Source organism: Cyanistes caeruleus, chromosome 2, assembly GCF_971803275.1.
Source record: "Cyanistes caeruleus chromosome 2, bCyaCae1.hap1.1, whole genome shotgun sequence".
Lineage (NCBI taxonomy): Eukaryota > Metazoa > Chordata > Aves > Passeriformes > Paridae > Cyanistes > Cyanistes caeruleus.
In genome coordinates, this window is record NC_141702.1 from 105588797 (window position 1) to 105615765 (window position 26969).

Here is a 26969-nt window from a genome sequence, read left to right on the forward strand (position 1 = left end):
AAAAAAATGTACAAGGTATTAGAAAAATCAGATGATAAATGCATGTCTTATGAAACCCAATTGTCATCAAAAGCACTGTGCAACCAAAATTTCATGTCATGCTCTCAATAGCTCATTTCCTAATGTGTAGATGAAAACATCAGAGCTGTCTACAATGATGGACTATCAACACTGAACAGAATCTAGATGAACTTCTCTAGACTCTGCAGGGTTTCTGTGCTACCTTGCCTGTTCTCACAAAGTATACCATAACATCAAAAATATTCAGACAGGGGCTAATGTGGATGTCACTGATGTACCCCAGACACTGACATCAGTGATGTCACTGCAGAAGTGTGTGGACATACACATCTAGGTTCACTATGAATGGAGAGCCACGTCAGGCTAGTTCTGGTCAATTCTCAACATGGAAGTAGCACCTCTAGAAAGGAACATTCCAAGTATCATTCCTAGCTCCTTTCTTCTTATCTCACCCTACCTGGAATGCTAGCACAGGCACTCTACCCACAAGGGAGAGACAAGAGCCACTAGGGACTATCTGCTGGGTATTTACTGCAGGCAGCAAACAGCCTGGGAGCACCAGGCAGCCCCTCCGGGCTGTCACCTGCTACATACGGCCACTGTATTTGGCTGGGGTGACACAGGAGGCACTGCTTGTTCCCTCTTGGCACTGCAGGCTGTGGGATGGCAGCAGTGAGGAGCCACTGGGCACTTCTGGGAGCAGCAGCACGACTGCACCAAGCTGCTGACTGCCACGCAGAGACAGCCCTTGCTGGGATAGCAGGAAAGCTGTCTGCAGAGCCGGACAGCAGCACAGGCAGAGGGATGAGATGGTGAGTGGACAACTGATCGTGGTGGTACTCGTAGGTGCCCAGTGAGCACACCCTGGCACACTGCCCCACAGCTCATCCCTGCAGTTACAGCTGCCTCTTGCACCAGTGCTGTGGTTTGGATTATCAGGAGGAGCAAAAGCCAGAGCTTAGGCCTTTACCACTACTTTATTCAGCTCAACTTTCCAATGGATCTCTAAGAACCAACTGCTCCACTACTGCAGAGCTGGACTAACTCAGAAGTACATTTGCTGTTCATTCTCAGGACAGGCTATGGACCCAAGATCCCAGCTGTGCTGGGTGAGGCAGGTGGCAGTTTGTGCCCCTTGGGCAAGGAAAAACCCGTGGGGGAAAAAGCTGCCTCAGAGCAGGCTTACCTGAGGAGCTGCGTGGGAAGCTGCCATCCCCATGGATGATGGGCATATTGGGCAGTGAGGGCACATTGTCCTGCTTCCTCAAGATCTTCTTCTTCAAGGCACTACTAGGGTATTTTCTCTGCACACTGGAAGCTGTGCCATTGACAGGCGGTAGGCTAAAGCCTGTGGGGAGACCAAAGAGGAGCTTGTAAGTGGAGGCTGCTGCACAGGGTGACGATGGAAAGGGCCAGAAAACTTGCTGGACTCGGGTAACAGCTCTTTGTTATCCCAAAGAACTTCAAGTATAACAGTGGCATGCTAACATGGGACTGTGATCACAGTATCACAGAATCCTAGAAGAGTTTGGCTTGGAAGGCACCTCTAAGCACCATCTAGTCCAACCCCTGTGAACAGGGACATCTTCATCTAGATGAGATTGCTCAGAGCCCCATGTAAATTGGCTTTGAACACCTTCAAGAATGGATCAACAACAGCAGCTTCTCTGAGCCAACCCTTCCAGTGCTTCATCCCCTTCATTATAAAAACATTCCCCCTAGAATCTAACCTGAATCTACCCTCTTCCAGTTTAAAACCAAATTGCAGTGATGCTTCCCCTAAGAAAGAAGGAAAACACAGTATTGCTTTGCTTTTGTTTTTCTGTTTCCGTGTCTGGCTGGGGAAGTTACCAAATGAAAGTGCAGATAGCCTTGAGTGATGCCCTCGGGCTGAGTGCTGCCTCCTAAGGTCCCTGCTGCCACCCTGGGGGCAGCACACACAGCACTGCAGTCAGAGCCCCTCAGCCAGGATTCAGTCAGGAACGCTCCTTGCTCCTGGGGCTACAACAGAAGCACTGGCTCGGGGCTTCAGCACAGCTCTACAGTGCCAGCTCCTCAGCAGGCTGTGGCAGGAGAAGGATCTCTGGTGTTTTCATTAGAAGGAATTGAATTTTCCTCTCAGTTCCACCATGGCTGAGAAGCATTCTTCTGGACTCCCCTTCCCTGCAGGCTGCTCTCCAGGAGAGAGTCTGAAGCTCCAGTCAACTTTACAAGAAAAAATTTTCTACTCCGAAAAACTTAAGAGGTAAAGGTGGGAAGCTGATATTCTCTTATTGACTTAGTGCGGCCATGGGCCTCTGTATATTTCTTTGGGGAACAGAACTAACTCCTCTTCAGTCTTCCACTTAGATGCAAGCAGCACAGCCCCCCAGTCTGATTGCAGCACTGAGCAAAGGGCAAGCAAATGATCAAAAATGACCACAAGTGTAGACACATACTTCCTTCTTCTGCATCCCCGGGGTCAACTACCAGTGGAGGTAGCTGCAAGGATGTTTTCCTTTGTGTCCTTTTCTTCATCTCGTCCTCAAAAACCTCTGCATCCTTCTGCTCTGAGTTCTCCTGAGCCAACTTGCATAATGCAGGACGGACCTAGTTGCAAAGGAAATACATCACAAATGTAAGCAGAGACGCCCAAACTGGACACAACATCTCATCAGGAGCACAGGGTCCATAGAGTGCCACAGTCTTTAATGCAGCTCCATATTCATCCCAAGTGTTTCAGAAGAATGTCTTCTACCCTCATCTTGGCAATTACAAACAAGGAGGTGGAAGACTTTAGGGCCACAACCTTACACTGCCCCAACTGCAACCTATGACAGGAAGCCCTGCTTGAAGCACCAAAGTCATACGAGTGCTCCAAGACAGGTGAAGAGCTCACATGACCAGAGAGCAGGCAGTTCAGTTCCTACAGGCCATGGCAGCAGAATAAAAACCATGTGCAATAAATATGCAGCAAGGAGGGGTAATTGCTCTTGCTTAACACTCATGGCCAGGAATGGCAGCTGTTTCTCACTTCCTGGCTTCTGAAGAACTCAGCTCTGAGGGACTCTGAGGGACTCTGAGGGACTCTGAAGGACCCTGAAGGACCCCAAAGGAAGTCTGCTCATCCCTGTCTTTATCCCTTACCTTTCCAAAGCCATCTCTCAGGTCTTTGTCTCTTGTAAGACCAGGACTGGTGGGATGATCCGTCTTCCTGGCCTGGCTCTGTGGGAGGCCTGGGAATGGAAGGATAGGTTTGTGTAAATCTCTGGCAGACTTCGAGGTCCCAAAAACACCATGTGGGCAACAGGCAAGACAGGTTCCAGACGACAGAGTTCTCATAAGACTGTCCTGGGGTGACTTTATGATGCTTTTATCCCCAGTCATCTGTTCTGTTTATGCTGGATATTATTTTTTTTACCTTTGAGACTGGTTCTGAGAGCAAAGAGGGGAAGAAGTGCGCAGTTTGTTTTCAGAAACTGCACTTGCTCTCCGGCATTTTTCCTTCTCACAGACTGTATTGTCTGCAGCATGGACAGACAGCGGGAGAGAACTCTCCTTTGCTTTTTAGTTAGGGTTTTTTTAGGTAGCTGAAGCAGAGAAATTCCCTGGACTGTGTTTTTTCTTTTTCTTGGAACTGTTCAAACCTGCTCTGGACTGGAAACCCAGAAAACACCGGGAGCTCACCCCTGTGTCCCACCAGGGCCCGGGACATAGCATTTTCCAATGCAGGAGGGACTGATAAGAGACTGAGTGAGCCAAGCGACACCCCATGGAAAGGACTTTCTGAATTTGCCATCTCTTCAGAACTGCAAGAGGCTTTATTGCTTATTATTATTCATTTTTTATCCTTGCAAATACTTTGCTTGTTAAATAAACAGGTTTGCTCCACTTATCTCCAAGGAAAGTTTTTCCCAAACCAGTAGGGGGAGGGGCTTGAATCTGCTCTCTAGAGGGATCCCTTTTGGAGTTTCCTCCCAAATTTGCCCTAAACCAGGACAAATACATTTTTTGGCGCTCAGTGTGCGGCTCAAGAAAGTGGAAAAAAACTGTACTAATTGCATTTTGGTTGTACTTACTCTGTATTGGGATAAAGCAGTCAGTAGCCATGTTGCTTGAATTCATAATGTCTCTCTGGCTGCAGGCCCTCACACGTCTCTGGTCCCTCAGCTTTTTTCAGGTTTTAATACCTTTCTGGTCCCTAGGCTTCTTTTCTTATTCAGAGATAGCTCCAGTATTGTTCCTAACACGTAGTTTTTACAGTAGAGGGGCACGGATTTGGGTTGCTATTTTGCTGGGCATGGTAATAATGATTTATAGGGAGTTTACAAAGGGGTTTGTTCAAGATATGAATGGTTTATGGTTTCTTTGTTCTACCCTGCATCCTAGTTCCAGTAGCACGTTTTGGGGTTTTTTTAGTAGTTGGGCCCAGTTTGCTAGAGCAGGAACAGGGGATGAGGCTTTTCAGCCTTTTCTTTCCTTCTTCTTTGAATCTGCTACGTCACTTTTGGAGAATGTTCAGTTTCCCCTGAATGTTAAAGAGACCACCTTCCTGCTATTTAATCTGGTAGGCTTCCTCTGTAAGGTTTGCAGCTTGTCTAGAATGAGGGCTGAGATGTCCAGAGGAGCTGATGAGACCTGACCTGAGTTCCTGGATCCCTGACCCAGGAGTAGACCTGGGCATGGAAAATTCTAAGTGGAGTGGAGATTGGGAGGATATGGGCTAAACCCTGAAGGAATTTTCTAACCCTATAGCCTGGAACTTTTCACGTGGACAAATATAGAACCCAGCTGAGGTGGGGAAATAGCTGAAACAGAAGTGCCATGATGACTCTAAGGAGAAAAAGGTCATTGCAATAAGCTGGGTCCTGGCATATGCTTATCACACACTGCTAGATACTGTGGGGTAGCAGAGAGAGGCAGGGGAGCAGGGAGATAAATCAGCAGCTACCCCAGTCACTCAGGCTGCCACCAATACCACAGTTACTCAGGCTGTTGCTAAACCAGACAGTGAGCCTAAGCCAGTAGCTAAACCAGACAGCCTAAGCCACTGGCAGTCACTTCTGTGGGAAAGCAGCACAAAAACAAAATCAATCGACCAGTGGACAAAGATCTGGGGGAAGGACCCTCAAAGCCAGCTCCAGCAACTGACACAAAATCAGAAGTTGCTACTGAGTCCTTTTCCCTGAGGGACCTTCGTTGCCTAAGAAAGGGTTACACTCGACGACCTGATGAATCTATAATTAATTGGTTAGTCCATCTTTGGGATACTGCAGGCAAGGCTACAATTCTGGATGGTACTGAAGCAAGGCATTTGGGATCTCTGTCACATGATCTGGTTATCAACCAAGGAATGATGAGGGGGCCCACCCTCACAATCTCTGAGCACAGATCTTGGTAAGTGTGGGACAAAGATACCTGTGTGCAGACGATCTCTATATGCAGCAAATCCAGTGGAAGACCATAGAACAAGGGACTCAACGCTTGAGAGAAATGGCAGTGGCAGAGATTGTCTTCTCGGACAACCTAAGAATCCAGACTTGGTACCATGTACAGCCACGATGTGGCAAAAACTTGTACGACTTGGGCCACAGGAATACGCTTCTGCTTTAGTAGTCATGAAGTGGGATGAAAGGGAGGAGACCATGCTTGATATGGCAAAGAAGCTCCGAGCATATGCATATGCCATGCATGGCCCAACACATGCAAGAATCACGGCTGTGGAAACATGTCTGCAGAAATTAGAAAATAAGATAGAGGAGAATCACAAGAAACTTGGGGAGGAGATTTAAGAGGGTCTTCTCCAAATCTCGGCAGTACAGATCAGAGGTTCTGGTACCAAATGCAGACATCCCCCAGACAGTGAGAGAAGGTACACACCACAAGGTGAGCTGTGGTTCTTCCTGCATGATTGTGGGGAAAGCATGAGGAGAAGGGATGGAAGACCCACTGCTGCTCTGGCACAACGAGTGTGTGAATTAAAGGAAGGCAAGACTCAGAGAGGAAGTTCCATCAGAAAGGAAGCAGCTCCAGTAGCCCGTAGCCAGGTATGATGACGATGACACGTCCAATCCCCTTGAAGGAACCTCTAAGATGTATGCCCAGGGAAAGAAAGATAACCAGGCTTAGAGAGGCCCTGCCTCCTGACAGGTAGAGGGTAGGGAAAACCGCGTTTGATGGACTGTGTGGATTCGTTGGCCTGGCACTTCTGAACCACAAAAATATGAGGGCTGGGTCAACACTGGTGTACAGTGCACATTAATTCCATCAAGACACATGGGGGAAGAATCTGTTTCTATTGCTGGCATGACAGGGGGATCACAGGATTTGACTTTGGTGGAAGCTGATGTGAGCCTGACTGGAAGTGAGTGGAAGAAACAACCTATTGTGACTGGCCCAGAGGTCCCATGCATTTTGAGCATAGACTACCTCCCAAGTGGGTATTTCAAAGACCCAAAGGGACTCAGGTGGGCATTTGGGATAGCAGCTGTAGAGACAGAGGGCGTTAAGCAATTGAACACCTTGCCTGGACTATCAGAGAACCCATCTGCAGTGGGACTTCTGAAGGGGGAGGAGCAACGAGTACCAATTGCCACTTCAACAGTGCACCTCTATGGATGCTAACTATGAGCAAAGGCAGAGAGCACAGTGCCTGTAGAATAGCAGGCCGCATAACTTTCTCGGTCTCGCCTGAGAAAGTGGCCAGGGAAATCATAAAGAGGGATTAAAACAATCCTCAGAGATAGAAGACAGCCTTGCAGGTGCTGTTTGTCAGTTTCTTGTTTTCTTGCAAGAGAAGGTCGAGGGGTGGTGTACCCCACTGACCAATGATGGTGATGTGTTAGTTTACTAACCAATAAGAGTTTTACTTTTCTGTACTTTCACATATTGGTCTATAAAAGAAGATCTGAGGTAATAAACCTTGAAGGAACTCTCCTGTTCAACTCACAAGGGAGTCTGTGTTGTTCTTCTCACCGTTCCCAATAGAGCGACACACCCCCAACAGTACAGAACACTCAAGATGCTATGATTCCCATCCATAAGATGATCCATTAGTTGGAGAGCCAAGAGGTGGTCAGCAAAACCCACACACCCTTCAACAGCCCCATCTGGTCTGTGCACAAATCTGAAGTATAATGGAGATTGACTGAATCTATGGACTATCGTGCCTTGAATGAAGTGACTCCATCAATGAGCGCTGCTCAACGTGCCACATATGTTGGAGCTCCAGTACAAGCTGGAGTCCAAGGCAGTGAAGTGGTATGCCACTATTGATATTGCCAGTGCATTTTCTCCATTCCTTTGGCCTCAGTTTGCCTTCATGTGGAGAGGAGTGCAGTATGCCTGGAACCAATTGTCCCAGGGGTGGAAGCACAGCCCAACCATCTGCCATGGACTGATTCAGATTTCACTAGAAAAAGGTGAGGCTCCAGAACATGTGCAGTACATCGATGACATCATTGTGTGGGGGAACACAGAGGTATTTGAGAAAGAAGAGGTATTTGAGAAAAGAGAGAGAATCATCCTGATTCTCCTGAAAGCAAATTTCACCATCAAGAAGAGCAAAGTTAAGGGACCACTTGAGAGAGCCAGCTCCTGGGATTAAAGTGGTAAAATGGACAGCATCAGATTCTCACTGGTGTCATCAACAAGATCACAGCAATGTCTCCACCAACCAACAAGAAGGAAACACAAGCTTTCTTAGGTGCCATAGGCTTTTGGAGTATGCATATTCCAAGAACAGCCAGATTGTGAGCCCTCTCTACCTGGTCACCTGCAAGAAAAACGCTTTTCAGTGGGGCCTGAACAGCGACAAGCCTTTGCCCAGATCAAGCAGGAGATCACTCATGCAGTAGCCCTTGGCCCAGTCAGGATAGGACCAGATGTGAAAAACGTGTTCTGCTCTGTAGCCAGGAGCCATGGTCTGTCCTGGAACCTTTGGCAAAAGGTGCCGGTGAGACTGAGGCCAACTATTAGGATTTTGGAGTCAAAGCTACAGAAGGTCTGAAGCCAACTATACTGCAAGTTTTAGCAGCCTATGACGGAGTGCAAGCCGCCAGAGTGGTAATGGGTACAGAAGTACAATTCCTCCTGGTACCCCGACTACCAATGCTGGGGTGGATATTCAAAGCAAAGGGTCCCTCTACCAACCATGCCACCAATGCCACATGGAGCACAGTGGACTGCTTTCATCACACAGTGCGTCTCTATTGGAAAAATGAATCGCCCTGGGATTTTGGACGTAATTGCAAAATGGCATGAAGGTGATGACTTTGGACTCATGGACAAAGAGCAACAGGAACAAATGAGAGGTACTGAAGACGTTCTCACAAAAAGGAGCATAAGTGTAGACACCACTTACTTCCTTCTGCTGCATCCCTGGGGTCACCTGCCAGTGGAGGCAGCTGCTTTCCTTTGAATGCTTCCCTTTGTGTCCTTTTCTTCATCTCTTCATCACAAAGCTCCTCAACCTTCCACTCTAAGTTCTCCTGAGCCAACTTGCACAACGCAGCACGGATCTAGTTGCAAAGGAAATACATCACAGATGTAAGCAGAAACACCCAAACCAGACACAACATCTCATCAGGAGCACAGGGTCCATGGAGAGCCACAGTCTTTAATGCAGCTCCATATTCATTCCAAGTGTTTCAGAAGAATGTCTTCTACCCTCATCTTGGCAATTACACACAGGGAGGTGGAAGACTTTAGGGCCACAACCTTACACTGCCCCAACTGCAACCTATGACAGGAAGCCCTGCTTGAAGCACCAAAGTCATACGAGTGCTCCAAGACAGGTGAAGAGCTCACATGACCAGAGAGCAGGCAGTTCAGTTCCTACAGGCCATGGCAGCAGAATAAAAACCATGTGCAATAAATACGCAGCAAGGAGGGGTAATTGCTCTTGCTTAACACTCATGGCCAGGAATGGCAGCTGTTTCTCACTTCCTGGCTTCTGAAGAGCTCAGCTCTGAGGGACTCTGAGGGACCCCAAAGGAAGTCTGCTCATCCATGTCTTTATCCCTTACCTTTCCAAAGCCGTCCCTCAGGTCTTTGTCTCTTGTAAGACCAGGACTGGTGGGATGATCCGTCTCTTTGGCCTGGTACAGTGGGAGGCCTGGTAATGGAAGCAAAAGTTCATGTAAATCTCTGGCAGACTTCAAGCCCTCAAAAACACCCTGATGGGCAACAGGCAAAACAGGTTCCAGACTGCAGAGCTCTCATGAGACACAGAGATTGTGTAGGAGAGTAGCAAGGTACATATGCCTAGACCCTCTCCCAGTGGATGTGCTGCTGGCAGCAGACCCGACATTACTCTCTTGGCCAGCAGACTGAAACCTGCTGCATGATGAAGGCCTCAGCCCCTGGATGCTGGAGAGCCTCAGTGTTTGATAGAGAAGGGCAGAGATGGAGATTTCTCTTGGCAGAAATTCTTATCTGCCCATATGCTGATTTTAGTAAACATCTTCTTTCTGGTTTGTTAAAAGACGTCCCAGGTTCTAATACCTGTCTGTGGGCATTTAGATCAACACTCTCCTCTCTTAGTTGGAATATTTTAGAGGAAATTAAAAGAAAAGCTTAGGAATGCAGGAGTGGTACCCAAACATGAACTCTGTTCTTGACACTAAATAATTTGTCTTCCCCAAGGGTTTTGATTTAAAACTGTATGAGATTGGGCCACTTTTGGGCCAGCCTGACTAAAGGCTGATTTTCTTAATGAAAGTAGAATAATGTCACTCATTCTGAATTACTCTCCAACAGGGCTGTTAAAATTTAGGCAACTAAGAATTCTATACAACAACTTCACAGAGGATAAAATCAAGTGGTGGCAAAGTAGAAAGTAACCAATATCGTAAATCAGGATTTTTTACCCCTGCAGAATGGGCAGCTTAATAATAGAGAGTTAGGTAAGGCCTTTGAGGGGAAAAAGGCAATTCTGGATGGAAGGGAAGGCCTTGGAAGGTAAGAGAATCTGGGAAGTTGGCAGGGAAACTCCTGACCCCAGGGTAACCTCCTTGAGACCACTGCAGTCATTCGGTCTGCAAAATGGAAACACAAAGTGTAACAGAGAATGCAGTGCAAACCTAAAGCATCTGAAGCTCCAAATTCCATGGGATACATTTCTTGAAAACTTCTAAATAGCTGCACAGGGAAACATGTTCCTGCCTGCAGCCACTTGAGGCAGGCCAGGGGACACCCTGCCCCACTAGCACAGAGCTACCACAGGAACAGCCTGGCCTCTGGGCTGGCCTGGGACAGCAGGGAGCCCAGAGCCCTGGGCTTTGCAGCCATGGCTCAGCTGCACATGCAGCCTCCTGCTCCTGTCCCTGCCCCACAGCTGAGCAGCCCTACAGCTGCACGGGGCACTGGCAGCAGCACAGCTCATTGCAGGGGGCACATGCAGGGCAGAACTGTTCCCTGGGGATGTGCACAGGCTCTCTAGGCTGGCACAAGACCCTTCCTCCTGCCAGAGAGCAGCCCAGCTCCCACCTTACCTCTGTGTGCGGTTGAGCCCTGCTCTGCCTTCACCTTGTCCTCCCTGGCAGTGACCCTGGGGGCAGCGCTGCTCCACTGCCTCTGCCAGGGCTCCTGGGCCAAGGCCCCCTGAGCCGGCCGGGAGCCCAGACCTCCATTCCCAAGGCCGGGCTTCTGCACATAAGGCTCTATGCCAAACAGCTCAGCCAGTTTCCTTGGGAACAGAGGCATCCCAGGTCCTATCCTACACCAATAGCTCTTTCCCATCTTCCTCTGGGTGTTTGTTGAAGACTCAGAAGAAGCTGTAGATCAGGTACAAGAGAAGAAGTGCGTAACTGAACTCACACCTTTACAATCAACCCATCTAATGGGTGAGGAATTCAAAGTGTATTTCAGGAACCAAAAAGATGGGTTGTTTCTTTTATTTTTCATGAAACTAGCATCAGTTTAATTTATCTAAACAATATGAAGCTGACAAGCCAGGAGAGAAGGCTTCTACTACTTTATTGGTTGCCCATTGCCTCCCCACTACTACAGGATCCCTTTCCATCCAAACACTTGGAAGCAGACAGTGGTCTCTAGAATTTGACATGGTCTCAGAAGCAATTGTTTTCAAAAGCAGTTTTCAAGGTCATTGTTTCTGAATCTCCCACTCAATTCTAGATTGATTTTTGCACTTTGGGGAATTTTTATATTTCTCATTCCATTAAAGGAAATGCTGGGACACAATGGCACCCCACATTAGACATAAAAGAAGCTTTGCTTTCTCCATTAGATGTCCCCAGTTTTCTGTGAGCATGTATTTCTGGAAGTAAAACAATCATCCAAAACTTCCACTTCTACTGTTATTACCTGTTCCAGGGGTTTATTATGGACTTTCTTTTCTGCAGAGATGTCCATACCAAAGATAAACATGATCTGACTCCAAACAGTTCTGATCATGCCTAATACTATCAATTCAAAATTTGCTTAGAGGAAATACAAGAGAGCAGATCATTTTAAAACACTCTCCAACAGAGGTGTTGAAATTCACAGAACTAATCATTATTTACATGGCTTCACATAAGAAAAAATCATGTGGCAGCCAAACCTTAAGAGAGGAATGAAAACCTGTCTTAAAACTGGATTCTTTCCCCTAGAGAACATTCTAGTCAGCAATAAAAGTCAGACAGGTAAGGTTTAATGAGATAAATCATTTCTAGCCCAGAATTAATCCAGCACAAATGTCACCTGAGCAATATTTATCACTAGCTGCATTCAGGAATTAAGGAGTCTTTCTAAAGGGGCTGTACCCAGGATTTGGCAAGATAAACCCTAAGCAGAGGGACCAGGACATCTGATCCCTTTTCCTGCAGCTTTATGTCTTCAAGATATCAAATTATATCAAATTATGTCTTCAAGTCTCATCTCTCCTATCAGTAAATGCCCAGAGATGGCAAAGGAACAACAACTGACTTTCATTGAGGCTTTCAACTTGAAAGCATTGGCTGACACAGATGCACCAGAGACTGCATTTTGTCTGGCAAAATTCTACTTGTCAGGGATCAGGCAAGGCAGGCAGGGAGGGACAAGGCAGAAGGCATCTCCTCCTGCAGCCTCAGCCTGCAGCACTGACCCAGGCAGAGGGAGCTGGGGAAGAGATTTGTCATGGTGAACCTGCCATAGGTGGCTTTGGGCTTGTGCTGTCAGAGGATGACCAACTCAGACCCTGCATAGGCTGCATCCATTTGGAAACCTCCTTCTCCTAAATCGGAAATTTCACAAGAACTTTCCCTCAGAGGAGGTTTCTCTCTTTCTCCCAGTGCAAAACCAGACAATGTCCATGAATTTCCATGACGAAGGAGTGGGAACATTTCCCGTTTCATGCTTTTTCTCTACTAACTGTGACACTAGAAAGGCTTCAGGGAGATAAAGGGCATGTGCAGGATGGAGAAGAATGTTTCGTTTTCCTGCACTGCATTTCCAGGGCCCCAAGGTACCTCTCCAGCTCCTGCAACTCAACACTTCACACTGGAGGAATTTTCACTGCACCACCACAGCACATTCCCAGTGATTGGGCTCTCCATGTGTCCACTGAGCCCATCAAGGAATTGAAATGAATTTAAAGAAATTTTTAAAATAATGGTTTTTATCCAAGCTCTCAAAATGTCACCTCTGAGCTAAAATTCCAACAGCCAGTTTAGGACAGACATGCCCAGTACCTACCTGCTTGTTCAGAGTCCATGTCTTTGGTAGTGCTGGTGGATTTTGCCCTTGAGAAAATGGAGGAGAAAAGAACATATGAGGAGGTAGAAAGCAAAGCAAGGGAATGTGTGTAGCATGAAAGGAGGCAAACCATCTCAGCATGGTCACTCTGATAAAGGAGGAAATGCAACACAGAAACTAAACAAGTTGCAAAGATGATTCATTGTCCTTAAGCTCTCAGTTGCTGGAGTCAGACAGAGCTGGCCAAGCTCCGCCTGAAACACAGCAGTCATTCTTCAACTTGCATCATAACCCCCCAGTTCTGCTGTCTCTCCTTTTGGAGCCAAGTGGCTCCTACAGCCCATCTGAAGCAGCAAGAGCTGCTGAGCTGAGACACGAGTCTCTATGGAGGGCAGCTGCTTTTGTACTGCTGCAAAGCTTGACTTTGCCTGTTTGTGCCTTACACTGGTGACAGTCTCGTGCTCCATGTGGTCAGAGCACTGCTGTCTCCTGAGAATGATATTACACCTCGTTGCTCTTTCAGAAAGAAGAAGGCTTTTTCACATTCAGCTGATAGGGTAGGATATTCACATAGCACTTTAAAAGCCCTACAGAAGATTTTCAATTAGAATGATACTTTGGAGACTACCTCTTTACTGTTATCACTCAGAGAAGTTTGACAGCTACATTTTCTCACAAATATCCAAACCAATATCTTTCATCAGGTACAGTCCTATACCTCTTCTCTAGCACCTTACCCTCTTTGATCTTAAGCCCAGATCAAAATATTAAACATTCATCAGATTATGCATCCCAAAACTTCTCTGGGATCTCATTTCACAGTGGAGGCCCAGGCATAGAGAAGTTATGCCTGACATTTACAAAGGCACCACTGGAATTTGTAAACACCTCTAAATCAGCCAATATTTGCCCAAACATGTTCTCGTGGCTGAAGAAATTGACAGTCAAGGATTAGGGTATTCAAAGATCTGCAGCATCCAGACCCATGCAATACAGTCCCCAAATGACACCACAAACATTACAGAGGGAATCAACAGCCAGGTGCAGAAGAGGACCTGTCTTGAGGAGCTTTTAAACCCAGCCACCTCTTCCCCACCACCACCACCTCTGCTCTTGGGCCATATGGTGCTGGGTTTGACATTGGGCTGGATCACCACAGATAGGGCCAAATGCTGAATACACAGAGGTTTGCCTAAATACATGGGAGAGCTGACTGTGCAAAATAACCTCACGAGATGGGAAGAGCGAGGTGAACAGCACACTGGAGCAGCAGACACCTTGGCTTACCTCATCTCCAGGGACTCTTGCACATCCAGCTGCAGAGAGCTTTGCAGAGACCCTGCAGCACTGCAAACATCGGGACTTACTGCCCTGCGTATCGGGGGGATCAGAGGGAGACCCAATGACTCCTTCTTCATATCCCCTTCAGTGGGATACAGCAAGGAAGCCTGCAAAGAGTAGAACACAGTGCTCACATCAAGAATCCAGTCTTGTCCCCTTTCATGCCTCAAGAAAGTTAGCCATGCTCTTCACTGGGACCTGGGAGGAGAAGACCAGTCAGGCTGATGGAGCAGCTTGGCCCAGGATGGAGAATGGTGCCCTAGGACAGGCAGGTGGTGGGGGAGAGATCATGTCACACATTTACCACCTCTCCCCTCATGCTCACTTCCACACAAATGTGGCTACATTCCCAGCAGGCATCCACATGTTTGACATCAAGATGTGCTCAGGTGACGATGCCTCCACTGGCCTTTTGGATGTATGGGAAGCTGTTTAGATCCCTATAAACTCCCTGCCCCTAAAGCACCTAACAACCACTGCTGATTTCCAGCCACGTCCCCACAAAGCCATTCTGCAGGATGGCAAAACCTGCTTTTCTTAACCCCTCATTCCTTCTGCTGCTGCCCTTCCCTCCTACAGTTCCCCAGCAGCCTTTGAGCCCAGATGCTGCTGAGCTCTCAGGATGCTCAGAGCTCTCCAGCTCCCACACATCCAGCATCTCAGGCTCACTGGCATTTAGGAAGTTCAGCAGGGCTCTCTGATCTGTGGCTCTTTGGAAGGTCTCTGCCTGCCCAAGTTGCTTCAGGGCTCCCATGCCATGACCAGGAAGGGGGGTGGAGGAAGCAGGGACAGATGCACGCCCTTCCTTAGTATCCCATCATTTCTGGCACAGCTAAAAAGCCAAATCAGGACCTGTTCAATCTTCAGTGAAAACATCAGTTCCTGTCAGGGATACACGGGGCCCTCTCTCAGCAAGGCTGAGACCAAGTACCCAAGCCTTTGACTGGACATTCAGTCTGCCAAAGCTGTTGTCCATCTGCCTCCTCCTGCACCCCATGGCAAACCCAAAACAACTGCATCTCTTGGCCCTGCTGCAGAGCTAATGGTGTGGCTGGGCTCTGGGCTGCTCTCCCCATGGCCACCTCCCACCCCTTCCCTATGGACAAAGCCACGCCAGAGCACACAGCTGCCCAGAAGCTGATGAAGTCTAGAAACAACATCACAGACAACTGTGCAGAAGGCCATGGCTGTACAGCTCCAAAGCTGAGACAACCTGGAACTGTCTGTGCAGGACTGCCTGTTCCAGCAAACACCTTTTTCCATCCAAACCAGACACACTTGACAGAAAACACCACCAAGACAGAGAGATGCTCCACAGATACTCATAGGTTACTAAACGTAGAAGGATTGCTTGGCCAGAGTAGACAACTTTACATGCTCTGACTGCTTCTGGGCATTTTCTCAGCCACAAGACAGAGGATGAACCAGGACAGAGCCCAGAAACCATTCAAAGGCCTCTCCTGCTCTGGATACAAGTCTGCACCACACACCCATTACAACGACAGCTTCAAGTGCTGTGCCCAGCTGAGCTCTTTGGCTCAGCAGCTTCCCTGGGATCACACCACAGGCAAAGCTCGCTGAGCTCCGTCTGTACCACATAGACGGAAAATCTCCCACACACGACTTAGCTTGGTCTCCTTACCTTACATCCTTTTCCCTCTGAACTCAGCTCCTGGATTTTTCTGCTGTCGTCATTGTCATAGCCAGTGCCACTTTTCCCAGTTTCGTGCTCTCCGCTGCACATCTTGCTTGTCTTGGAAGAGCTCTTCGGGATAGGAGGCAATGGCTTGGAGGGCAGGAGCATAGAGGGATTTGCCAGAGAAATCCTCTTGGCAAGAGGGTAGCCAGTAAGTCCTGCAAAGTGGAGACACAAAATATAACACAGGATGCAATGCAAACCTAAGGCACCTGAAGCTCCATATTTCATGGGATAGACTTGCTGCAAACTTCTAAATAGCTGCACAGGGAAACCTGCTCCTGCCTGCAGCCACTTGAGGCAGGCCAGGGGACACCCTGCTACCACTTGCACAGAGCTACCACAGGAACAGCCTGGCCTCTGGGCTGGCCTGGGACAGCAGGGAGCCCAGAGCCCTGGGCTTTGCAGCCATGGCTCAGCTGCACATGCAGCCTCCTGCTCCTGTCCCTGCCCCACAGCTGAGCAGCCCTACAGCTGCACGGGGCACTGGCAGCAGCACAGCTCATTGCAGGGGGCACATGCAGGGCAGAACTGTTCCCTGGGGATGAGCACAGGCTCTCTAGGCTGGCACAAGACCCTTCGTCCTGCCAGAGAACAGCTCAGCTCCCACCTTACCTCATGGCTGAGGCATGCTCAAATGAGAAGAAGTGAGTTAGGTGAACTCCCACCTTTACAATCAATCTATCTAATGGATGAGCCATCCAGGGGGGATTTTTGAATTTTTAAGAAGATCGATTTGGTTGTTATTTTTCATGCAACTAGCATCACTAGAATTCCTCTGAACTGTATAGAGCTGGCAAGCCAGGAGACACAGCTTCTACTACTTTGCTTATGTGTTGCTCATTGCCCGTCCACTACTTTGGGATCTCTTTCCTTCCTCCCAACAGCTGGCATGCCACAGTGGTCTCCAGAATTTGACAACTACACTTAGGAAGTAATTCCTTTCTAAAGCTAGTTTTCATAGCCTTTGTTTCTGTAACTCCCGCTCTGTTCTTGATGGGGTTTTATCAGTTGCTTTTATTTCTCTACATAGCAAAGGAAGTGCTGGCACATGAACAGTGGCACCCCATGTTAGAAGTGAGAGAAGCTTTGCGCTCCCCATTACAGGTCCCAAGTATTCAAGGACCCAAATCTGCAGGGAACAAATTTGACATCCAATTGCAAAATGCCGCTTTACTCTTTGTCATTCATGCATGGGTTCACTCCCTGCCTTCATTCCTTATTGCAGAGACACCCAAACCCCACATAAACATGATCTGCATCAAAACAGTTCTGATCTTGGATAAACCTGACAATTCAAAATTTTCTTCATGGAAATAATGAAGAGTTAGTCATTTTGAAACACTCTCCAACAGAGGTGTTGAAATTCACAGAACTAATCATTCTTTACATGGCTTCACATAAGAAAAAATCATGTGGCAGCCAAACCTTAAGAGAGAAATGAAAACCTGTCTTAAAACTGGATTCTTTCCCCTAGAGAACATTCTAGTCAGTAATAAAATTCAGACAGATAGGGTTTAATGAGATAAATCATTTCTAGCCCAGAATTAATCCAGTAAAAATGTCACCTGAGCATTATTTATCACAAGCTGCATTCAGCATCCCAGCTGCATATCAGCAATTAAGGAGTCTTTCTAAAGGGGCTGTACCCAGGATTTGGCAGAACAAACCCTGAGCAAAGGGACCAGGACATCTGATCCCTTTTCCTGCAGCAGCAAAATTATATCTTCAAGTCTCATCTCTCCTATCAATAAATGCCCAGAGATGAAAAAGGAACAACAACTGACTTTCATTGAGGCTTTCAACTTGAAAGCATTGGCTGACACAGATGCACCAGAGACTGCATTTTGTCTGGCAAAATTCTACTTGTCAGGGATCAGGCAAGGCAGGCAGGGAGGGACAAGGCAGAAGGCATCTCCTCCTGCAGCCTCAGCCTGCAGCACTGACCCAGGCAGAGAGAGTCAGGGAAGAGATTTGTCATGGTGAACCTGCCATAGGTGGCTTTGGGCTTGTGCTGTCAGAGGATGACAAACTCAGACCCTGCATAGGCTGCATCCATTTGGAAACCTCCTTCTCCTTAATTGGAAATTTCACAAGAACTTTCCCTCAGAGGAGGTTTCTCTCTTTCTCCCAGTGTAAAACCAGCCAATGTCCATGAATTGGAGTGGGAACATTTCCCATTTCATGCTTTTTCTCTACTAACTGTGACACTAGAAAGGCTTCAGGGGATAAAGGGCATGTGCAGGATGGAGAAGAATGTTTTGTTTTCCTGTGCTGCATTTCCAGGGACACAAGGTGTTAGAGTCTAGAATACAGAGTTTGAGCCCTTGTTTCTGATACTTAGTTACAAGATCTAGAAAAACATTGAATTTCATATAATATGAAATTCATGAACATGTTTTCATGGTGATACGTGAAAACAAATGTTAAAATTATATAGAAAAAGCTAAAAGTGTAAGTGTGTAGATTAGAAAGTATTTTTAAATCACTGGGTGAAAAAGTTAGTTTAGAGAACAGGAGACAAGATAGAAGATTTAGAGTGTTGTCTCTTGTCCCTTCTTCTTTCTTCTTCGTGTTCTTCTCCTGGAAGTTTCTGAGTAATAGTAAGTGATTAGATAAAAAATGCCACAGTGCATCACACAGGTGATGGGTCATTGAGTCATTAAGAAAAATAATATACGTATCTACTGTTAATTAAGTAAAAATAGGCATAAAGATAAAAGAACTGCGTAGTTTGGGGCCATTCCGTGCATCAGACACGATGTGTGCCACAAGGCCTTGTCTGTACCATCAAAAGAAAGAAATGAGCCAAATAGCAAAGATTAACCTTGTAACCAACCTAGAGAGATCTGTCAAGTTTTGTGATCACCTGTTAATAAACACGAGAAACAAGATTCAAACAAGCTCAGGAGTTTTCTTCGAATAATAAGGACTGAGATAAGTGAGACTCCCCACGAGGGAGGATCCCAGAGGAATTCAGCCCAAAGGATGCTGAGAGACTAGAGAAAAGTTATATCCACAGAGAATTGAGCCCAAAGGAGGCAAAATACACAAGGTACCACTCCAGCTCCTGCAACTCAACACTTCACACTGGAGGAATTTTCACTGCACCACCACAGCACATTCCCAGTGATTGGGCTCTCCATGTGTCCACTGAGCCCATCAAGGAATTGAAATGAATTTAAAGAAATTTTTAAAATAATGGTTTTTATCCAAGCTCTCAAAATGTCACCTCTGAGCTAAAATTCCAACAGCCAGTTTAGGACAGACATGCCCAGTACCTACCTGCTTGTTCAGAGTCCATGTCTTTGGTAGTGCTGGTGGATTTTGCCCTTGAGAAAATGGAGGAGAAAAGAACATATGAGGAGGTAGAAAGCAAAGCAAGGGAATGTGTGTAGCATGAAAGGAGGCAAACCATCTCAGCATGGTCACTCTGATGAAGGAGGAAATGCAACACAGAAACTAAACAAGATGCAAAGCTGATTCATTGTCCTTAAGCTCTCAGTTGCTGGAGTCAGACAGAGCTGGCCAAGCTCTGGCTGAAACACAGCAGTCATTCTTCAACTTGCATCATAACCCCCCAGTTCTTCTGTCTCTCCTTTTGGAGCCAAGTGGCTCCTACAGCCTCTCTGAAGCAGCAAGAGCTGCTGAGCTGAGACACGAGTCTCTATGGAGGGCAGCTGCTTTTGTACTGCTGCAAAGCTTGACTTTGCCTGTTTGTGCCTTACACTGGTGACAGACTCGTGCTCCATGTGGTCAGAGCACTGCTGTCTCCTGAGAATGATGTTACACCTCCTTACTCTTTCAGAAAGAAGAAGGCTTTTTCACATTCAGCTGATAGGGTAGGATATTCACATAGCACTTTAAAAGCCCTACAGAAGATTTTCAATTAGAATGATACTTTGGAGACTACCTCTTTACTGTTATCACTCAGAGAAGCTTGACAGCTACATTTTCTCACAAATATCCAAACCAATATCTTTCATCAGGTACAGTCCTATACCTCTTCTCTAGCACCTTGCCCTCTTTGATCTTAAGCCCAGATCAAAATATTAAACATTCATCAGATTATGCATCCCAAAACTTCTCTGGGATCTCATTTCACAGTGGAGGCCCAGGCATAGAGAAGTTATGCCTGACATTTACAAAGGCACCACTGGAATTTGTAAACACCTCTAAATCAGCCAATATTTGCCCAAACATGTTCTCGTGGCTGAAGAAATTGACAGTCAAGGATTAGGGTATTCAAAGATCTGCAGCATCCAGACCCATGCAATACAGTCCCCAAATGACACCACAAACATTACAGAGGGAATCAATAGCCAAGTCCAGAAGAGGACCTGTCTTGAGGAGCTTTTCAGCCCTGCCTCCTCTTCCCCACCACCACCTCTGCTCTTGGGCCATATGGTGCTGGGTTTGACATTGGGCTGGATCACCACAGATAGGGCCAAATGCTGAATACACAGAGGTTTGCCTAAATACATGGGAGAGCTGACTGTGCAAAATAACCTCACGAGATGGGAAGAGCGAGGTGAACAGCACACTGGAGCAGCAGACACCTTGGCTTACCTCATCTCCTGGGACTCTTGCACATCCAGCTGCAGAGAGCTTTGCAGAGACTCTGCAGCACTGCCAGCACCAGGACTTACTGCCCTGCATATCGGGGGGATCAGAGGGAGACCCAATGACTCCTTCTTCATATCCCCTTCAGTGGGATACAGCAAGGAAGCCTGCAAAGAGTAGAACACAGTGCTCACATCAAGAATCCAGTCTTGTCCCCTTTCATGCCTCAAGAAAGTTAGCCATGCTCTTCACTGGGACCTGGGAGGAGAAGACCAGTCAGGCTGATGGAGCAGCTTGGCCCAGGATGGAGAATGGTGCCCTAGGACAGGCAGGTGGTGGGGGAGAGATCATGTCACACATTTACCACCTCTCCCCTCATGCTCACTTCCATACAAATGTGGCTACATTCCCAGCAGGCATCCACATGTTTGACATTAAGATGTGCTCCAGTAACAGTGCCTCCACTGGCCTTTTGGATGTATGGGAAGGCATTTATATCCCTATAAACTCACTGCCCCTAAAGCACCTAACAGCCATTGCTGATTTCCAGCCACGTCCCCACAAAGCCATTCTGCAGGATGGCAAAACCTGCTTTTCTTAACCCCTCATTTCTTTTGCTGCTGCCCTTCCCTCCTACAGTTCCCCAGCAGCCTTTGAGCCCAGATGCTGCTGAGCTCTCAGGATGCTCAGAGCTCTCCAGCTCCCACACATCCAGCATCTCAGGCTCACTGGCATTTAGGAAGTTCAGCAGAGCTCTCTGATCTGTGGCTCTTTGGAAGGTCTCTGCCTGCCCAAGTTGCTACAGGGCTCCCCTGCCATGACCAGGAAGGGGGTTTGAGGAAGCAGGGACAGATGCACACCCTTCCTTAGTATCCCATCATTTCTGGCACAGCTAAAAAGCCAAATCAGGACCTGTTCAATCTTCAGTGAAAACATCAGTTCCTGTCAGGGATACACAGGGCCCTTTCTCAGCAAGGCTGAGACCAAGTACCCAAGCCTTTGACTGGACATTCAGTCTGCCAAAGCTGTTGTCCATCTGCCTCCTCCTGCACCCCATGGCAAACCCAAAACAACTGCAGCTCCTGGCCCTGCTGCAAAGCTAATGGTGTGGCTGGGCTCTGGGCTGTTCTCCCCATGGCCACCTCCCACCCCTTCCCTATGGACAAAGCCACGCCAGAGCACACAGCTGCCCAGAAGCTGATGAAGTCTAGAAACAACATCACAGACAACTGTGCAGAAGGCCATGGCTGTACAGCTCCAAAGCTGAGACAACCTGGAACTGTCTGTGCAGGACTGCCTGTTCCAGCAAACACCTTTTTCCATCCAAACCAGACACACTTGACAGAAAACACCACCAAGACAGAGAGATGCTCCACAGATACTCATAGGTTACTAAACGTAGAAGGATTGCTTGGCCAGAGTAGACAACTTTACATGCTCTGACTGCTTCTGGGCATTTTCTCAGCCACAAGACAGAGGATGAACCAGGACAGAGCCCAGAAACCATTCAAAGGCCTCTCCTGCTCTGGATACAAGTCTGCACCACACACCCATTACAACGACAGCTTCAAGTGCTGTGCCCAGCTGAGCTCTTTGGCTCAGCAGCTTCCCTGGGATCACACCACAGGCAAAGCTCGCTGAGCTCCGTCTGTACCACATAGACGGAAAATCTTCCACACACGACTTAGCTTGGTCTCCTTACCTTACATCCTTTTCCCTCTGAACTCAGCTCCTGGATTTTTCTGCTGTCGTCATTGTCATAGCCAGTGCCACTTTTCCCAGTCCCTTGCTCTCCGCTGCACATCTTGCTTGTCTTTGAAGAGCTCTTTGGGATGAGGGGCATTGGCTTGGAGGGCAGGAGCATAGAGGGATTTGCCAGAGAAATCCTCTTGGCAAGAGGGTAGCCAGTAAGTCCTGCAAAGTGGAGACACAAAATATAACACAGGATGCAATGCAAACCTAAGGCACCTGAAGCTCCATATTTTGTGGGAGAGACTTCCTGAAAACTTCTAAATAGCTGCACAGGAAAACATGTTCCTGCCTGCAGCCACTTGAGGCAGGCCAGGGGACACCCTGCCCCGCTTGCACAGAGCTCCCACAGGAACAGCCTGGCCTCTGGGCTGGCCTGGGACAGCAGGGAGCCCAGAGCCCTGGGCTTTGCAGCCATGGCTCAGCTGCACATGCAGCCTCCTGCTCCTGTCCCTGCCCCACAGCTGAGCAGCCCTACAGCTGCACGGGGCACTGGCAGCAGCACAGCTCATTGCAGGGGGCACATGCAGGGCAGAACTGTTCCCTGGGGATGAGCACAGGCTCTCTAGGCTGGCACAAGACCCTTCCTCCTGCCAGAGAACAGCCCAGCTCCCCCCTCACCTGTGTGTGAGGCTGAGGCATGCTCAAAAGTCTTTGAAGAAGGGAGTTAGGTGAACTCCCACCATTATCATCAACACATCTCTCTGATGAGATGCTAGAGAGATTTTTTTTAACTATTGAGAAATTGTCTTCAAGTTTTATTTCTCACGTAACTAACCTGCATGTAATTCTTCTGAATAATATTGACTTATTAAGTCACATGGGAAAAGTGGAAGGCTCAAAAAATAAGAGGTGAAAAAGATCCTCTCTTGAGGTTTGGCCTTCTGTGCATACCCATTAAAGCCCTACACAACTGTGAGTGCAGTTTCTGAAAACCACAAAACTTCTCCACATGAATCCTTGCTGGTGTTCTTATAACACAGTAATAGCGTCCTCAGGGTTAGACGCGATCAGCAAGCAGAGCAAGGACAGGAAATTGATCTGTTGCGAGATCCAACATTCATGGCAAAGAATGAAACAGGACTTGCATCTCATGGCCATGTCCAATTTGTGGTCAGCTGTGGCCACCGTCCCTGTCCTGGCTGACAGGATGAATGATTTGACTACTATCAAAAAGGAGAACGCAGAGTAGACTAACGACAGAATTTTGTGATGCCATGGGCATCCTTGCAGGATCATCTGTAGCTGTCAGCCACCTACTCTAACACACAGCCAGAACTGACCACCATGGACCAGTTTTCCCTGAAATCTGGTGGGACTTTTTACCATTTGGCTCAGACCTTTCAGCTCCTTTCTATCCTCACCTTTTCCTTCCATGCTCTTTCCTTTTCCAGTGAAGTTCATGTTGAACCCGTGCTTCTGCCTCGCAGAAGTATCTGGGTTTGAACTTGAGAACGGTCTCCGCGTAGACAGCGAATGGAGCTTGCTACCCAGCCCTAGAGCAAGGTCTCGTGACTCCAATCGCCAGCAGTCGGCACAGAGAGGCAGAGCCAGACGCGTCTCCTGCCGCTGTGTCCGTGTCAACCACAACCGTCACAACCCCAGCTCGTGGCTGCCCCTTTGTGATGCGCTTGCCCACGGTTCTGTTTCCATGGCTACAAAACCCCCACCCCAACTCCATCCCTTTCCCTTCCCAAGGACAGCCAGCCCTGGGCCCAGCCAGGCCAGGCCGGAGGGCTTCACACTGTCTAGGAAGTAAATGCTTTCCTAAGCTACTTTCCAAGGCCTTTATTTCTGTAATTCCCACTCAGTTCTGGGTTGCAGCTTGCTGGTGTGGGATTTTGTTTATTTCTCTTCACGTCCAACAAAGTGCTGGGACGCAAACAATGGCACCAGGAGTTGCAAGTAAAAGAAGCTTTGCACTCCCCAGCAGATGAGCCCAGAATTCAGGTGGCCAATATCTGGAGGGAGGAATATGACCACCCAAATGTTCCACTTTTGCTCCACTTCATTGTTCCAGGGGTTTATTCCCAGCTTTCCGTATTGCAGAGACACCCAAACCCGACAAAAATATGATCTGCCTCAAAACTTTTCTGATCTTGGCAGTTCCTGACAATTCAAAATCTCCTTAATGGAAATATCATGGGGCAGGTCATTCTGAAATACTCTCCCACAGAGCAGTTAAAACTAATCATGCTTGATTTGGCAGGACTAATCGTGAGCCAAAGGTCCAGTGGGTCTCATCCCTTTTTCTCCATCAGCTAAACTATTTCTTCACGTCTCATCTCTCCAATATGTTCAAAGAAGCTTTGCAGTCTGCATTAGATGCCCCCAGTATTCAGTGGGCCAATATGATCATTGTAGCTGTAGGGTGTAAATTGGCCATGCAAAGTTCTCCTTCATTGTGGCAGCGCTTTATTCCTGCTTGCTTTCCTGCAGACACACCCAAACCCAACATTCCAAAACCGGCCTCAAAACAATTCTCATTTTGACTGTCCCTGAAAATTCAAAGCTATACTAAAAGCATTTTTTTATTTTTCCCTTTATTACTGGATCTGTTCAAACATGCTGTAGACTGAAAAAAACCCAGACAAACCCCGGCATCTCACACCCTTGGCCCACCAGGGCCTGGGCCTCGACACTTTCCGGTGTCGGAGAGACTGAGAAGAACCTGAGCAAGCTGAGCTACACCACACGAAAAGGACTTTTTTTCCTGGATTTGCCATCTCATCAAACAGCTAGAAGTTTTATTGTTTAATATTATTCCATTTCTGTTAAATAAACAGTTTTTTCCACTTCTCTCCAAGGAAATGTGTTTTCCTGCACCAGTTGCGGGGAGGGGCTGTTTGAATTTGCTTTTCTAGGTGAACCCCATTTGGAGGTTCTCTCCCAGTTTTGCCCTGAAACAGGACAAATACAGTTCTTGGCCTGTCCCCAGGGACAGGCTCCAAGGCTGGGCTCTCACCTGCACGGGATGAAGAAGAGCTGCTGCACTTGCCAGCAACACCAGGGTCTCACCATCAGCGCTTTGAATGCGGCTTTTGTACACACTCTGCATCCCTGAGCCGAGCAGCATTCCTGGGCATCTGCACTGCCTCTGTGGGCCAACATCCTCCAGGCATAGCTGCAGGAACAAGATTGCAACAAGTCCTGGCTGAAGGAGTCTCCAGGCTGCTGCAGCCCTTCACCTGCGGCAGAATCACCTGGCACTGCCATGGGGGGAGTAAAGGGGTGGAGGGTTCTTGGCAGATGAGGGTCTCCTCCATGTGCTGCTGCTCACTGGGCCTGAAACAGCTGCTGGTGCCTTCCCCCACAGCTGTATCAGGATTCTGCCTGGAAAAGTAACGCTGCCAGTGCAAGTGACAGCCACCCATCCCAGCCATGGCCCTGCCCACAGGGCGTCCTGCCTACCAAACTGCTCCAGTCAGGTGATGGTGGCCAACAGCAAAATACGTTCAAACGATGCCTTTTCCACATTCTGGCAAAATCATGGCCATACAGTGCACATGGTGGAGGCAGACTGCTCTTGGCAGAATGGGGGAAGCCCCAGCAGCTGCTCTCCCCACGGCTGGATGGCCACGGCAGCAGAGGCAAGTCTCTCACCGTGCCCACTGCTGTGGGGCCCCGTGCTTTGGAGCTGCTCCTGCTCAACTCAGGCTGCTGCTACAGCAGCAACATCACTTCACACATTTGATAACAGAGAGTTGGAATGGCACACAGGACTTGCCCCAAGAGCTATAAAAAAAAAAACAAAAACAAAAAAGGGGGGGTCAGGGGAGTTAGAATAGTTTGCTCCTTCTTAATACAAGCATAACTAGACTTTAGCAGGGACATTGGGCTGATCATACTGGGGACTGGTTTGTAAGCCTTGTCTCTAGCAATTCCCACCAGTCTGCAAGATTTTTTACGTACAAACATGTAGATAAATTTTACAGAACTTTAACGAGCAAGCCTGTGCCAGAACTCAAAGCACAAGACAAATACTCCCAAATCTGCCCCCCACGAGGAAAGGAAGCAGAAAAGCAGATGAAAAAAGCGCCATTGAAGCTAAATGGTCTGTGTTTATCCCATGGTCCTACCTTTTTATACAAAAGCACCTCAATTCAAACACACAGCTTTAGATCAAGGAATAAAGGTGTTTCAAGAGCATCTAAAGCCTGATTCCTATTACTTTCAAGGAAAGGTGGATGCTAAATTCCTTAAAAACCCAAATGTGGATCTATTTGGGACTGCATCCTTCAAAACAAGGAGTGGAGGTTTAGAATTGCAGAACTGCTTCCACTGGAAAAGACTTTGAAGATCATAATGAGTCCCCCCCCAATAACCTGAGACCGCTAACCCTGCCAAGGCCACCACTGCAGCATATCCCAGGAAGGGATGCTATTGGCCTTCTTGGCCACCTGGGCACGCACAGGCTCACCTTCAGCCACTGCCAACCAGCACCCCCAGGTCCTTTTCTGCTGGGCGGCTTCCCAGCCACGCTGCCCCCAGCCTCTAGCCTTCCATGGGGTTGTTGTGGCCCAAGAGCAGGACAAGGCACTTCACCTTGTTGAACCTCAAACAAGTGGCCTCAGCCCATGATCCAGCCTGTCCAGATCTCTCTGCAGAGACTTCCTACACTCCAGCAGATCCACAACCCCACCCAGCTTGGTGTCGTCTGCAAACTGCCTGAGGTGCCCCGATCCTCTCCTCCACATCACTGATAAAGATATGAACACAACTGGCCCCACTGCTGAGCCCTGGAGAATACCACTTGTCACCAGGCACCAGCTGGATTTAATTCCATTGAATTCCACCACTCCCTGGGCCTGCCCATACTGACTGTTTTTACCTAGGAAAGAGTGCATTAAGTACTTCAGTCTTTTCCTCATCCTTTGTTCTATGTTTCCCCCCACATCCAACAGAAGACAGAAATTCTCCTTAGCCCTCCTTTTGTTGCTGA

The 26969-nt window shown here is 47.9% G+C and overlaps 1 protein-coding gene across 5 annotated transcripts in view; it reads right to left on the bottom strand.

Annotated features, from left to right (window-relative positions):
- Window positions 1-23654, bottom strand: part of LOC111943938 (TOG array regulator of axonemal microtubules protein 2-like) — a 243991-nt gene extending 220337 nt beyond the window's left edge. The window contains exons 1-13 of one of the 5 annotated variants that reach the window (XM_086878887.1): window positions 23392-23654; window positions 21981-22192; window positions 20285-20445; window positions 19001-19047; window positions 15662-15873; window positions 13966-14126; window positions 12679-12725; window positions 10494-10775; window positions 9027-9115; window positions 8363-8519; window positions 3148-3236; window positions 2460-2610; window positions 1208-1369 (exon numbers count right to left, since the gene is read on the bottom strand). In XM_086878887.1, coding sequence (XP_086735013.1) covers window positions 1208-1369; window positions 2460-2610; window positions 3148-3236; window positions 8363-8519; window positions 9027-9115; window positions 10494-10775; window positions 12679-12725; window positions 13966-14126; window positions 15662-15873; window positions 19001-19047; window positions 20285-20445; window positions 21981-22192; window positions 23392-23431 — 1810 coding nt within the window. In that variant the 5' untranslated portion in view covers window positions 23432-23654. The remainder of the gene's footprint in view (window positions 1-1207; window positions 1370-2459; window positions 2611-3147; window positions 3237-8362; window positions 8520-9026; window positions 9116-10493; window positions 10776-12678; window positions 12726-13965; window positions 14127-15661; window positions 15874-19000; window positions 19048-20284; window positions 20446-21980; window positions 22193-23391) is intronic. The other 4 variants (XM_086878889.1, XM_086878890.1, XM_086878891.1 and 1 more) reach the window with 4 other exon arrangements.
- Window positions 23655-26969: the final 3315 nt, after the last annotated feature.